This window comes from Nicotiana tabacum, chromosome 16 (genome assembly GCF_000715075.1).
Source record: "Nicotiana tabacum cultivar K326 chromosome 16, ASM71507v2, whole genome shotgun sequence".
Classification (NCBI taxonomy): domain Eukaryota; kingdom Viridiplantae; phylum Streptophyta; class Magnoliopsida; order Solanales; family Solanaceae; genus Nicotiana; species Nicotiana tabacum.
Genome location: NC_134095.1, coordinates 167,060,205 through 167,075,026, shown reverse-complemented (window position 1 = coordinate 167,075,026; position 14,822 = coordinate 167,060,205). Strand labels below are relative to the sequence as shown.

Sequence of the window (14,822 nt, the reverse complement as noted above, 5' to 3'; positions counted from 1 at the left end):
AACTAACAAGAGTTATGTATTCTATGACAAATGCAGAACGCATAAGTTTCAAATCCTGAACCGCCTCTGCCAACAGATATTTCACAATCAAACCATCATTGTATAACCATTACTTCTGGCCATCACTGCATAACCACCAGCCACCATTAAACAATTACTATCGCCTATAATCACATACACATTCAAATGCTTAGAAATAATTCGTCTTAATCATTCAATCATCATATGTTTATTCAAACTTAAATATCTTAGTCTTAACAAAAATTAAATAAAAGAGCTCTTAATTACGCATAGGAACCATTAAGAACATTTCCCTAAAGTAAGGGCAGGGAGAAGTGCAACAATAACCACTTTCAAACCCGTTATTTAAAATATATCAACAATTTATGATGTATTTAAAGATTAGCCAATTCATCCAAACTTCAGGACTAAGTATCCTGAATTTAAAAATTCAGGACTTAGTATCTTGAACTTTTGAGCTGCTAATTTGAAACTCAGGACTAAGTGTCTTGAATTTCTGAACTACTAATTTAGAATTCAGGACATAAGATTCGAACCTCTGCACACAATTTTTGAATTTTAGGACACGATGTCCTGAAGTTTCAACTTTGAGGTTTAAAGTCTAGGACGTTGTGTTCTAAAGTTTGAGCGAAATTAGCTAATCTTTAAATACATTGTAAGCTATTGATAGGGGTGGCAAGATGGTTAAAAGAAAATAGTTAACCAACCATATTTTTCACTACAAATGGCTTGGATAATAAACTTTTTGAAAACGGGTCAAATATGGATAAGAACCTGTATATTATCCATTTAGAAAATAGATAACCAATGGATAACTAATGGGTCTAACTTTTACATTTGTAAAACCTTAATTGGGAGTTACTCAAGTTAGAGAGACTAAGAATTCTCCCAAAGGTGATCATATGCAAGAAGTATGGATAATATGGTTACCTATATTATTCATCGGTTAACCCATTTTTTATCCGTATTAAATATGAGTCGGGTCGGATAATTTATCCGTTCATTTTCAACCCGAGTTATATTCGACCCGATCCTCTCGTTTGTGGCTTCCAGCTTGGATATATTTTAAACAACATGTTTAAAAATGAACGAACCCTCCTTGAACGTCAAATTCAACTATTGAAACGTGTCATGCAAAGAGCTTCCAAAAAGCACCACGTACGTAACTCTACTACTCTCTCTTTCCCTATACATCCCGCCACGTTCATCTCCCTCTCCTCTAACTTTCTTCTTTATTCTACTGCCCATTATCTTGCTAATTCCAGCTCTCTGATTATGGCTAACACATCCTCCATTTCCATCTCAAATATTCAACTCCAGCACTTAACTCACATCACAGATTATTTGAATACTCTCCAAAATTACACTAACCCCCTTGACAAAAACCCATTTTACCATATAGTCCCTGGGTTTTACCTAACCCCAGCTGATATCGTCCTACGCAACAACATCATCGATCTTTCTGGAACTTTCCAATCTCCTACACCATCTTTAGCTTACCACAGAGCTGGGCCCCGCAAGCAAATCTTGTTCAACCCTAGCACTGTAAAAGTCGCTATTGTAACGTGTGGTGGTTTGTGTCCTGGTTTGAATACTGTTATTAGGGAATTAGTTGTTGGGTTGTGGGAAATGTATGGAGTTAGAGAGATTTTTGGTATCAAAGCGGGTTATCGTGGATTTTATAGTTATGATCCTGTTTTACTGAACCCTAAAATGGTTGATGATTGGCATAAGAGAGGTGGCACTGTGCTTGAGACATCTAGGGGTGGTTTCGATTTGAATAAGATTGTCAATGCTATTCAAGATCATGGCTTTAATCAGGTTTAATTTTTATTCTTGCTATAATGTGCTCGTAATTTTTTATCAATGGCGGAGCCAGAAATTCTGAACGAGGGGTTTCAAAGAAATCGAATAATGTCACACTTGGTATTTGAATCTATATTTTGCTTATGTTAAGAGGGTCCAGATTTTTTCATGTACATAAAAACATGTTTTTATCCTATTTACGCAGCATTAATTTTCGGCTAATTGTTTCTCTTTTGTTTTAACAACATCAATAGTCAAATGCATGTCATAGAGAAAAAGATAGTCTCATATGTATTGTTAGGAATTATTAGGACAAAATATTAGGCTGAATTAAATTTGTGAGCGTATCAGAGGTTAATTTTATTACCGGAGGATAAAATGGTTTGTGAATGGAAATGGTTTATTAACTTTCTAAACTATATTTCAAAAGAACCTAGAAAAAATCCCAACGAATTTTGATAAAAAGATTTGCACCAGCCCGGAATCGAACCCGGGTCTGTACCGTGGCAGGGTACTATTCTACCACTAGACCTAGACAAAATCCCAAAGCATTTGGATAAAAAAGAGTTGCACCAGCCGGGAATCGAACCCGGGTCTGTACCGTGGCAGGGTACTATTCTACCACTAGACCACTGGTGCTACTTTGATCAGAATGAACAAAAGTTTTAGAAAATTAAACTATTGGTGCTGTTATCTTCAAGTTGCTCTAAAGTTATACAAAACTAAACAGGAACTATCTGCGGTTGGATAACTCTGTTCTAAAGTATATCATCCAATAAATTTCCCAAAAAAATATATGTATGATCTTCTCATAAAGTAAATAAATTGGTGTATGTGGTATGGGTTGGTTATTCTTCAGGATTTTCATTGTGGTGCAATTATATATTTGAGCTACCTCCTACAAGTATGATGTATATACATGTGAATGTTTATTGGGACGTTTATTCTCTATTTATTGCTAGATGCTTAATTTCAATGAAGTATATATATATATATATATATATATATATATATATATATATATATATATATAGAAAGTATTTAATTATTATTAAGAGTGGGCGCATTTTTCACTTTCAGACTATGTTGTTCGGACTCTCCGAAAATATGGACACGTGTGTGTTGTATCCTTCAAAAGTAGTGCATTTTGGAGGATCGGCACGGGTGCGAAAATATTTTGGAGAGTCCGTACAACATAGCTTTCAGATTAATGTTGCAACTCTTAATTAAGATGCTAACTGCATATGGTGCTCTTTGAATTAATTGTCTTTGTGCTTATATGATTGACCAGGTTTACATCATAGGAGGAGATGGTACAATGCGTGGAGCAGTGAAGATATTCGAGGAAGTAAAACAACGAAAATTATATATCTCAGTGGTCGGTATCCCAAAGACAGTTGACAATGATGTTGGCATTATAGACAGATCATTTGGGTTCCAAACTGCAGTAGAGATGGCGCAACAAGCGATTAATGCTGCTCATGTAGAAGCTGAGAGTGCAGTAAATGGCATAGGGCTGGTTAAACTTATGGGTCGCAGCACAGGTCATATTGCATTACATGCAACGTTAAGTAGTCGTGATGTCGATTGTTGTTTGATTCCCGAGATCGACTTCTTCTTGGAAGGTATTGTTGAATTGTGCGACCATCTCATATATTTACTTTACATTCAAGTAATTGAGTTGTGCGGCCATCTCATATATTTATTTTACTTTTTTGGTGGCGATGAAACTTAAACCTAGAATCTGTTGCTTGCGCTCTGAATTGTGTGACCAATCTTATTTAAAAGGTTAAGCGGTTAGAGAGAGCATATTTTTAATTAATTATATTGTCTCAACAGGCAAAGGAGGGTTGCTGGAATTTCTTGAGGCTCGACTAAAGGAGAGTGGGCACGCGGTGTTGGTAGTTGCCGAGGGTGCAGGACAAGATATAATTCCGAGGACAGAATCCCAGAAAACAGAGAAGGACGAGTCGGGCAACCTGGTTTTCTTGGATGTAGGAGGGTGGTTGAAGTCAGAACTCAAGAATTGGTGGAGCAGGGATCATCCGAACGAGTTGTTCACGATAAAATACATAGATCCTACGTATATGATACGCGCAGTTCCTGCAAATGCAACGGATAATTCGTACTGCACTCTGCTCGCGCATTCGGCGATTCATGGAGTTATGGCAGGGTATACTGGATTTGTTTGTGGACCTATAAATGGAAACTATGCATATATTCCAGTAGATGAGGTTGCTAAGGCAAAGAACAAAGTTGATACTAAAGATCATAAATGGTCATGGGTCAGATCTGTTAGCAATCAGCCCGATTTCATTAGAAGTTAAAAAGCTTTTGGAAGGCTTCTGCTGTAGCATCTAATACTTGGGACAATTCTTTGTGTACTTCAATGATCTATTTGGACACACTGTTGTTCGTCCGCCTCTTTCTTTTTCTTTTTACGACGGTGGTGTCCGATTATAATCGCACCTTATGATTATTTTATCGGGTGCGATTTTGTAATAATGTAATTAGGGGTCGTTTGGTTGGGAGACAAGTTATGTTGTTTACTTTTTCTAAGTTTGACTCTAGTTTTTCGTTTAACAAAAAGAAAAAGGAGTGGAGTACCAGCAAAACAATCGATGGAGTTTTCAGTAGTGATAGCTGAACTAATGAGATGGGCCGCCCCAAACCTTGTGCTGACATTTAAATTCTTTTATTTCTAATATTTTGTTTTTCGAATCTACTTACTTTCTCGCATAGATGTTCTTTTGGTTGAAAAAGAGTTGATCGGTAATTTTTTTTAACATCTCCATCTGCCCATCTGAGAACGACGCCTTTCTTGCAAAAGCTCTTCTTACGCTAATCTTGTTCCTGAGAACGACGCCTTTCTTGCAAAAGCTCTTCTTACGCTAATCTTGTTCGTGGGATCTTTTATCCTTTCCTTCTTTCTAGGACAATAAAAATGAAATTGCCTGAATGATATCAGTCTAGAGCGCATTCCCTCACAACTTTTTTTCTTTTCAAAAAAGATATCTCGGTAACGAAAATTATAGGGGATTGTATTGGCGAGATCAACGGTGAACAACTGCCCAAAAGAAAAGCCGCCTGGAAGAACTTTTTTTGTTTCGAGATCGGAAAGGTTGGTCGATCAGTGATTTACAAGCACCTTCATTGTACATTTTCTATATATTTGTCTCCATCAAATCAAAGATGTCTATGGCATCTATTCAACTATTGTTTTTGAATGTAGGATCAAAGATGACGTCCATGTCATCAATTTCTAAACAACTATTGTTTGTGAATGTAGGATCAAAGATGACTGCCAAGTGGCGACGAGTCCACTAGGAAGACCCGCCTTTCAAAATTAAAAAAAAAAAAAAGATAGAAGGAAGGATGAATTTCTCAATTTGCTAATCATGCACGAATTAGTTATTTTGGTATTATTTCTTAGTTTGACTATGTGGTATGTTGAATTGATTTTGAGATTGTCAATTTTATTATATTATTCTGGGATAATTTATTTGGGCTTACTATTTCACCATCTGACAGATATAAATTATTTTGGGATTATTTTTAATTATAAAATAACTTATCTCAAAATTAATAACCAAATAAGTGATAAATCAGTACTAAATTTGTCATACTGACCCTTATTGTTCTTCGTCTCTCTTTCTTTTTGGGTTGGGTTCCTTTGTCTATGTAATCTATATTTATATTTATATTAAAAACACAATCGCCCTTAGCAAAATATCGTTCGTCTTTTTTACCCTTTAAAAATAGAGTTCGCACTAGACAAAATAGTCTTTTACTTTTTAATGTATAAGCTAATATTTAGGAATATTAACTAAATTATTTCTCTAATATTTAGGAATAGTCATAATTATTTTCCTAATATTTAGGATTACAAAATCAATTAAAATTTACTGACTAAATTTTTCCATATTCGAACTATGTACAAACTTATATAATTAAGAAGTTGAAACCGAGTAAGATTTTAGTTTATAATTTCTTTCCTTTTAGAATTTATTACTTCAACACCAAATATTTAACCAATAATTGTAATTTATTTAAATACTAAAATACGCTTTTGACTTAAATGTTCTCTTACCAAATAGTAGAACTTTTCACTCTTCTTCTTAAGTGCCGTGTCAATGTGAAACTTAAAGACTAAAACAAATTTAAAATAAATTTCATTTAAAGAGTTTATTTGATGACTTTTTTTCCAAAATCTCATGAAGATTCATATTTTTTATATATATATATATATAATATTTCTCTCTTAGATTTTGATTAAATTAAGTAACATCATATCTTATTTACCAAATGGAAGATATGTTATTCCCAATTCCTTAATAGCTATACAAAGTTAAATCAAGATATAATCACTGTTGGAAAGCATGCATAATAAAATTTAATTTATTTTCAATTATTTTTTATTTATATATCTATCTATATTTATATCTATATTTACATTTATATTTATATACTATATTAAAAGCACGAAGCTCTTTAGCAAAATGTTATTTGCCTTTATAAAATTTGATTTTACCAAATTCAAAATTGCGAAAAAAAAAGAAAAAAGAAAAAAGAAGAGAATAAGTGGGAGACTCCTTTTTCAATTAATATATCCCTAACAAACATGATTGTCGTTGGTTTAATAAGGAAAATGAATCGAAAATTTAATATTTAATATCCCTATTAAAGTCAAGTCAAAATTATCGTAGGTTCAAAGAGAAAAAAGAAGAAGATAAAATAAGCAGGAGACTATGAATATTTCATCAACCTAATTCATTTTTTGGTGAAGTTCTTAAATTAAAATTTTAAAATTAAATTATAAATCTCTTAAGGGTTACGTGTGAATATTGAAACTGGGAAGGAAGAATCATAATTTTTGAATTTGGAGTGATGACATTATAAAACTAAAATAAGTTTATAATTGAATATATTAACATATGATTGAAAATTTTATGCAGTACTCTTTCTTTTATTGAATTAGGCACACACGATCAACATTTATTATTTTTAAGAACATATACTTTTATTTTATAAATCAAACATAATATTTATATAATATTTTTTTCACTGAGATAGTGTACACGTACAACGCGCGTATCATAAGACTAGTTTAATTAAAAGTAACAAGGTGTAAAATATAAGAATAATAATCTCTTGATGGGACGCATTGATATGATGATATCAAATGAAGCTTGTAATAGGTGCAATGTCTGATTTGATTGAAGGATAAATTTTGACAAAAATGGAAATTATTATGTTAGTAGAGTAGGAGCTAAGCAAATGATCAGTGACGAAAACCTCTCTTGATAAAAAAAGTTAGTCAATTTTTTTCGTAACTAAGTAGCTCGCAGTTGTTACCCTTTGGATGCGGTCAGGGTAAATCCCGTTCTAATGTAATAGTTTACAAATTATACTGAAAAGGTAAATCGCACTAGGCAAGTCACTCGTCGCACGAGAAAACATACATGGATTTCGAACTTGCGACCTTCTATTTGGGAATCTCTTGCTCAACCAATTCGGCCAGTCTTGTGGGTAAATTAGTCAATTTTATCTATACCGAAATATGAAATAAATAGCCATTAGGGGGAAACAAGAGATGATTAATATCCCGTCAAATTTTCATGATTTTACAGTGGTGAAGATAAAATCTAGCATAGCCAACTCAACTCAACCTTTGTTCGAGTAAAAAAGCAAATATTTCCACTTTTGTTTCCTTAGTGCTCCTTTCATAAAATGCAAACTTTTTTTGCTTAAGCAATTCTTAGAGCTGTTTGGCCATTTGGAATTTTTTTTACTTTTTTTTTTTGGAAAATTTTACTTTTTTTGAAATCAGTGTTTGGTTATAAAATTTTCAATTTTCGTTTGAAAATGAATTTTGTAATTTTTCGAAAATTTGAAAAACTCCAAAAAATTATTTTTCAAAATTTTCACTCAGATCACTCACAAAAATTCAAAACAACCCAAAATTATGTTCATGTCACTCTAAATTTCAAATAATATTTTCACTTGAATTTTTTTTTTCACTTTTTTTCGAAATTTTGCAATTCTTACGTCCAAACGCCCACTCAGTACAATTATTCTCGACTCATTTTACGTTTCAAAAAGTTCAAAAGTTCAAAAGTTCATTGCTTCTCTATCTTTTACGTTATCTCCAAACTGTATAAACAATATTTTACGTTAATTTGAATATACGATAAATATTTTCCCAAGCCCTATTGGAAAATTTGAGATTAGTAGCAAATAGTGGTTGGGAATCGTAATCTAATAAGAAAATAAACGACTAATCTTGAAAGTGTACATTGACGAAAAATTATTATCAAACGACTAAAAAAATAACTATCATGTGTTACTAAGAAAATTCTCCCAAAGAATATTTTAATAGATCATATGTTTGTCAATTTTTTCAATTTTTACTAAATATATTTACTTATAAAAAATTCAACAAAGTAAGATTGAAATAATATTCATGTAATAAAAAAAATCCGAGAAATCCGGAAAACCCCGATAAAACCGAACCAATACAAACCGATATAGTTGATTTGGTTCGGTTTTAAAACCGAACCAACCCGGTCCATGTAAACCCTAAATGGAAGCACGCCCCCAAGGCTTCTTTCATTGGGCACCATGTGACAGTCGGTAACCGCGTCTCCGTATACAATATGCAAAAATATTTCAAAGTAATTCCAGTTTCGAGAATAAAAGAATTCACGATAAACGGTGCTTCCTAATTTAATAATTCTATAAGATATAAATTTAAATTAGTTGAATTAGAAAATTTAGTCTTTTAAATACAAAATACTGTAATTAAATATAAAAAATGATACTCAGTATGTGCTGAAAGCTTTTTCTAAATACAATAAAGCAAATTTTCATAAAACACTATTTTTTTGTGGTAATTAGCTATCTATAGATACCATTTACAATATTACAGATTGTAGATACGTTTTCAGTTATTATAAGATGTATTTAAGCTACTGTATTCATGAATACAGTAGCAAAAATAGGCGTGAATCAGGGAAGTCCAGCTAATCAGTTGTTGTATTCGAGTGTATTCGACTGTATTCATGGCGTGAAACATGGGATTACAACTGGACAAATTATTGACTGCATTCGATTGTATTCACGGCGTGAAACAGGGGATTACACTCTTTTTAAACGGAAAGTGAATCAATTAACATAACAGACTGTTAGGGATATAGTAGATATGCCCTAGATCCAATCTCATATTTAATGATTCGAACATATTTTTGTGAACTTTATTCGATATAAAAATATATGACATTCTTTTATCATAGTTATTATTAATTGTTTGATTAATTTGATAAGGTCCTTGATTAAATTTTGAGACTTGTCATCGTGATAGAGATCATGATAATGAGAGCAAAGTCTCTTACAATTTAATCTAAATTTGTTCTTGATCGTAGGATTATTAATTTGGACATTAGTTATCCGGTTAGATCAATATTTATGTGATCGTCTTTATGGGATAAAGATTAGTTGATCTCATTAACTAAATCACATAGATAGATGATGCATATAGATATATGATCATTGACCGACTCATTGGATAATTCCTAATGGTTAGAATTACAATAAACTATCAATAGGATATTCTCTTGAAGAATGTGATGTAAGAATTTCCTTTGACCTGAGGTCGTCATAGTAATTGACAAGTTATTTGTTGTGCTTTGATACTAGACACCTATGGCTCTAGGGCGATAGTTGAAAGGATATTGGGTACGATTAAACACTTGTAGAATTAGTGATTGATCAAGATGGAATCTGTCAACCATGTTGTCATGAATTATAAACGACCAAATTAAGACCTTAGCCAGGGCAATTGAATGAAAGAAGAAAAGAGTTTCTTAGGTCATTCAATGGTCGATTATATTTGATATGAACACATAGTTGGTCGCCTATTAGGATTTGACAGTTGAACCATATCCTAGGATGATCCAGAGCTATAAGGACAGAAGGAATTACTACATTATTCTTCTACTAGTTCTTGAGAGTAAATTGTATACTTCATGCTATCTGGTCGTTAAGGAGTGTTGCTAGACACCACCCTTGATTAGTATATTGATGTGGTCAATTTACTACCGGCTTAGTATTGAACCTATGGGGTCGCACACTAACGAGTGTTCTGATCTTTGCTAAAGGATTAATTAACTTATTATTTGATAATTAAATTAAGGAATTTAATTAGTCAAATACATTTAGTTGTTAGTCCAAATGAAATATTATTATATTCTTTGCTAGCACAGAGGATATAATTAATATTGTGAACAAATTGAAGTTTTTTATTTGGAATAAAAAATTAAATTATATCTCTTGGTTGAAATATATATTTGATATATATGTGGTATTCATAATTAATATTTAATTTATATAAGGAATGTATACAAATATTAATTCCTTATAACATGAAAAATTTAATTTGATCAATCCAAGATTGGATTGACGTGAAAGTTGACTTCAAATCCATAAGAAATAGGATTGGTAATTTTACCAAGAGTCCAATTTGGAATTGGACGCTAGCAGCATTCACGTGAAAGTCCATAAGGACGTGTCGGCATCTTCCCATTGAGATGGGATTTTAATTTTTCGATAAATTTATTTTTGGAATAAACTTTTACCATAAGTAAATCATTACCTCAATCAAATAGAAAAAGGGTTTATAGGTGATGCTATATAAAGGGTGATGGAACAAAATTTGCATTATGAATTCTTGAGAAGAAAAATCACTTTGTGAAGGTAAGAGTGCAACACAAACCAAGAGAGAAAATACAATTACAAGAAAAGTGTTTCTTGTTCTTCTAACATTGAGTTGAGATTTTTGAGAAAAATTTCAACACAATATTTCGTTCAGTTTTGTTCGCGAGTTTCATTGATCAAAGAGTTGATAACAAGGATCGGTCTCGGTGTGGATACGCATGGAGTCTTCGTCGCACTATCGAAGAAATTTTGAAACGAAACTCTCTTTACTAGGTACGTCTTAGATCCGATCTTTGGCATGTAGATAAATTTTAAACACGAAAGGATCTGCCTAGGATTATTATTGTCTTCCGCTGCGTGTTACGAACATATATACGCAATCCTTCAGTTGTATTAGAGCCGTGGTTTATTGTGTCTAAAATTTATTTACGAAATATTTTAAGATTATATTTGAAGAGTTCAAACCATAATACATGTGTATTATGCAATAGTCAAATTGTTTGAATGCATATGGATTGATATAATTTTATTGTGAATAAAATATATATACATATAAGTTAAACTATTGAGATAGTTCGTAACTTGAATTTGAAATTTTTGTATTAGATATGATTGTAATCTATAATAGGTTATTGGATTCTACTGTTATTTTAATTGTTATTAGTTCATGAGATGTTAATTAATAATGATATTCTGACATGAATTACTTTTTTGTGATATATAGATTAAACATGTTAGAAGAATGTTGAATTATGTTTTTATGTCACGTGCTTGTTCATTACATAATTTTGAATTATTTATTACATGTGATGTAAATCAATTTAGGACTAAGCATGTAGATAATTTGAACTAAATTCACATGCTATAAAAGATTTGATCTTCATGTTATTAAAAACTGTTTTAGTAACAATTCCCTCTTACTAAAATTTGAGTTCTTAAATAATAAAATATAAGATATTTTATTATAGAGCTATCCATCAAAGTAAATAATTTTACTTATTTCTTGTTTATAAGGAGCGGCCTGACTACCAGGAGACTTATAGTTCGAGAATATGTTAAAATTATTTATTGCATTAGATGCATGGATTGAAAGAGTTATTCAATTTCTTACTAGACGCCTGGACTACCCGGGGAGTATAAAATTTAATAAGTTCTTTGCTATCATGATGGTTGAACTCAACTATGCTAATAGGATCGACCTGACTACCAGAGGACTATTTGACATAGAGTTATTTAAGAAAATTGTATGGGGATACAATTGGTAAGAGTACCTACCTTTAAAAGATATGTGAGAAACGACTTGACTTCCAAGAGGTTCATACATATTGTTAAAGGATTCCTTTACTCCACTAATAGAAATAAAGATTTCTTAAACTATAATGAGGGTAAATAGTTTAAATTAATTAGTGGAAATATCATTTAGATAAAAGTCCATGTCTTTATGATATCTGTAAATATGTTCTTATATTATTGACTTTTCTTTTCTATATTTTAGATTTCTCAATATGTCTGTTATATCACTGTGTGAAATACTTGAGACCAACAAGTTGGTAGGACCAAACTTTGATGACTGGTATAGAAATTTCAGAAATGTTCTCATGCATGAAAAGCTCATTGATGTGATCGATAAGCTGCAAAGATAATCCCGCTAGAGAATGATGTTTAAGCCACCAAGGTTTATCAGAAACACTTGGAAGAATGCCTTGCTATTAAACACATCATTCTCGCTTCTATGAGTTCTGAACTCTAGAGGAAACATCAGAATATGGATCCAACTACAATCATTGAATATCTTAAGAAGATGGTTGATACATAGTTGGACATTGAAAACTCTCCAGTTGGACCCCTTGTCAATCATATGATTATTCTTACAGAAGAACATGAGAAGTTGGGGTACGAGCTTGGTAAAGAGTTTTCTGAAGATTTGATCTTGCAGTCAGTACATGATGCTGAATGTTTTCACTGTAAAAAGAAAGGGCATTGGGAGAGAAACTGCAAGGAGTATCTTGTAACTCTAAAGGACAAGAAACAAGGTGAGACATTAACGAAAAATATTTTTAAGGTTTCTTTAGATACTACTAATTCTTCATTGTGGGTATTAGATACTGACAGTAGTTATAACATTTGCAATATGTTGCAAGAGTTCAAGATAAGTAGGAGACTAAAGAAAGAAGAAGTTAATCTATAATTTGGAAATGGTGCAAAAGTTGCAGTCATAGGTGTAGGATTAATTTCTTTAATAATGCCTACGGGCAAAGTACTTATGTTGGATGATTGTTATTACGTTCCTAAATTTGTTTCGAACATAATTTCAGCTTTTATGTTAGACAAACGTGGTTTTCACATTAACATAGGCAATGATATTTGCTCTATTTATTATGGTGATAATTTATATGTGAATGGCTATCTCCAACATGACATTTATGTCTTACCTAATGTGAATGCTAATTCGATTATGCATGTTTCAAGTCTTAAGAGGAAAAGAGATGATCAAGTAAATCATGTATACCTTTGACATTGTAGGCTTGGTCATATTGGGGAGAAAAGAATTAACAAGTTGTACAAGGAAGGGTACCTTGACAAATATGATTTTAAATCATATCCAACTTGTGAATCTTGTCTTAAAGAAAAAATGACCAAATCTCCATTTACTGGAAGTGGAGAAAGAGCTTCTGAATTATTGGGACTAATTCATACAAATGTTTGTGGGCCCATGAAAATTCAAGTTAGAGGTGGATATTCTTACTTCATCACCTTCACTAATGATATGTCAAGATATAGATTTGTGTATCTTATGAAACACAAATCTGAATCTTTTGAAATATTCAAAAGGTTCCGTAGTGAAGTTGAGAAACAGACTGGTAAAAGTATCAAAGTACCAAGGTCTGATAGAGGTGGAGAATATCTTAGTGAGGATTTTACTAGGTATCTCAAAGAGAATGAGATTCTCTCCCAGTGGACACCTCCAGGGACACCACAACACAATGGTGTGTCTGAAAGGAGAAATCGAACCTTATTAGATATGGTGAGATCTATGATGGGGTTCACTGATATTCCATTAAATTTATGGGGATATGCTTTGGAAGCAGCAACATACTTACTTAATAAAGTTCTCACTAAGTCAGTCTCTACAATACCATATGAGATATGGAAAGGATGTAAGCCTAACCTTAATTATATTAAAGTTTGGGGTTGTCCATCTTATGTTAAGATACTACAGTTTGATAAACTTGACTCAAGATCTGATAAGTGTAGGTTCATTGGGTATCCCAAGGAAATAATGGGATATTATTTCTATCACCTTTCTAACCATAAAGTGTTTGTGGCCAGAGGAGCAACCTTTTTGGAAAAGGAATTTCTTTTAGAAGGAAATTATAATGGATAAATAGAACTTGATGAAGTTCAAGATACTAATGAATCAACACAATGTAAAGATCATGAGACCCAAGTTGAAGAACCTTTATTGGATGTTTTGGAGTTGACAGGGAAGTTGCCATCTTCAATGGTTGAAGTTCAAGAACTAAATGTAGTTCAAGAACAGGTTAATGAACCACTTCCAAACCAAATTGAACAACAACAAAATCCAGCACAAGGTGAACAAGTTGTACAAGAACCTCTTAGAAGGTCTACATGAGAACGTCATATACCAACTAGATTAAATCTAATGGTAAAAGATGATGTATCAAATAAGGTTGATCATAATGATGATAACCCTGAGACCTATGAAAAGGCGACATAAGGTTCTGACAATGAAATATGGCAAATGGATGTGAAAACAGTTTCCTTAATGGTGAGCTAGAAGAGGATGTGTACATGACACAAACTGAAAGTTTCACATCTCCGCATGATCATAATAAGATTTGCAAGCTACAAAGATCCATTTATGGACTAAAGCAAGCATCTTGAAGTTGGAATATTCGCTTTAACAAGATAATTGAAAAGTTCAATTTTGTTATATGTGGCGAAGAACCTTCTGTGTACAAAAAGGTTAGTGGGAGCATAATTATATTCTTAGTATTGTATGTTGATGATATATTGCTCATAGGGAATGATATACTGGCATTGCAAAATACCAAAATTTGGCTATATGAACAGTTCTCCATGAAAGACTTGGGAGAAACAACTTATATATTAGGAATAAAGATCTATAGAGATAGATCGAGAAAGTTGCTTGGACTTTCCCAGTCTTTGTATATTGATACCATTTTGAAAAGGTATAACATGGATAATTCCAAAATAGGCTATCTACCGATAGGCACTGGAATTACTCTAAGTAGGGAGGA

At 32.3% G+C, this 14,822-nt stretch overlaps 1 protein-coding gene and 1 non-coding gene across 2 annotated transcripts; one reads left to right on the top strand and one right to left on the bottom strand.

Annotated features, from left to right (window-relative positions):
* Nucleotides 1-1,229: 1,229 nt before the first annotated feature.
* LOC107811143 (ATP-dependent 6-phosphofructokinase 2-like) lies at nt 1,230-4,509 on the top strand. The gene is made up of 3 exons (XM_016636022.2): nt 1,230-1,842; nt 3,119-3,452; nt 3,667-4,509. The coding sequence occupies exons 1-3, from the start codon at nt 1,297-1,299 to the stop codon at nt 4,152-4,154; spliced, it is 1,368 nt and encodes a 455-aa protein (XP_016491508.2). The 5' UTR covers nt 1,230-1,296; the 3' UTR covers nt 4,155-4,509.
* TRNAG-GCC (transfer RNA glycine (anticodon GCC)) lies at nt 2,396-2,466 on the bottom strand. The gene has a single exon. It is a non-coding gene; the product is annotated as a tRNA-Gly (tRNA).
* Nucleotides 4,510-14,822: the final 10,313 nt, after the last annotated feature.

What these genes read in the sequence shown, in the direction of transcription:
- LOC107811143 (XM_016636022.2), top strand. Translation starts at nt 1,297, where the DNA reads ATGGCTAACACATCCTCCATTTCCATCTCAAATATTCAACTCCAGCAC. An exon ending in AAGATCATGGCTTTAATCAG is followed by an intron (nt 1,843 to 3,118) that starts GTTTAATTTTTA and finishes ATGATTGACCAG; the next exon opens with GTTTACATCATAGGAGGAGA. An exon ending in GATCGACTTCTTCTTGGAAG is followed by an intron (nt 3,453 to 3,666) that starts GTATTGTTGAAT and finishes TTGTCTCAACAG; the next exon opens with GCAAAGGAGGGTTGCTGGAA.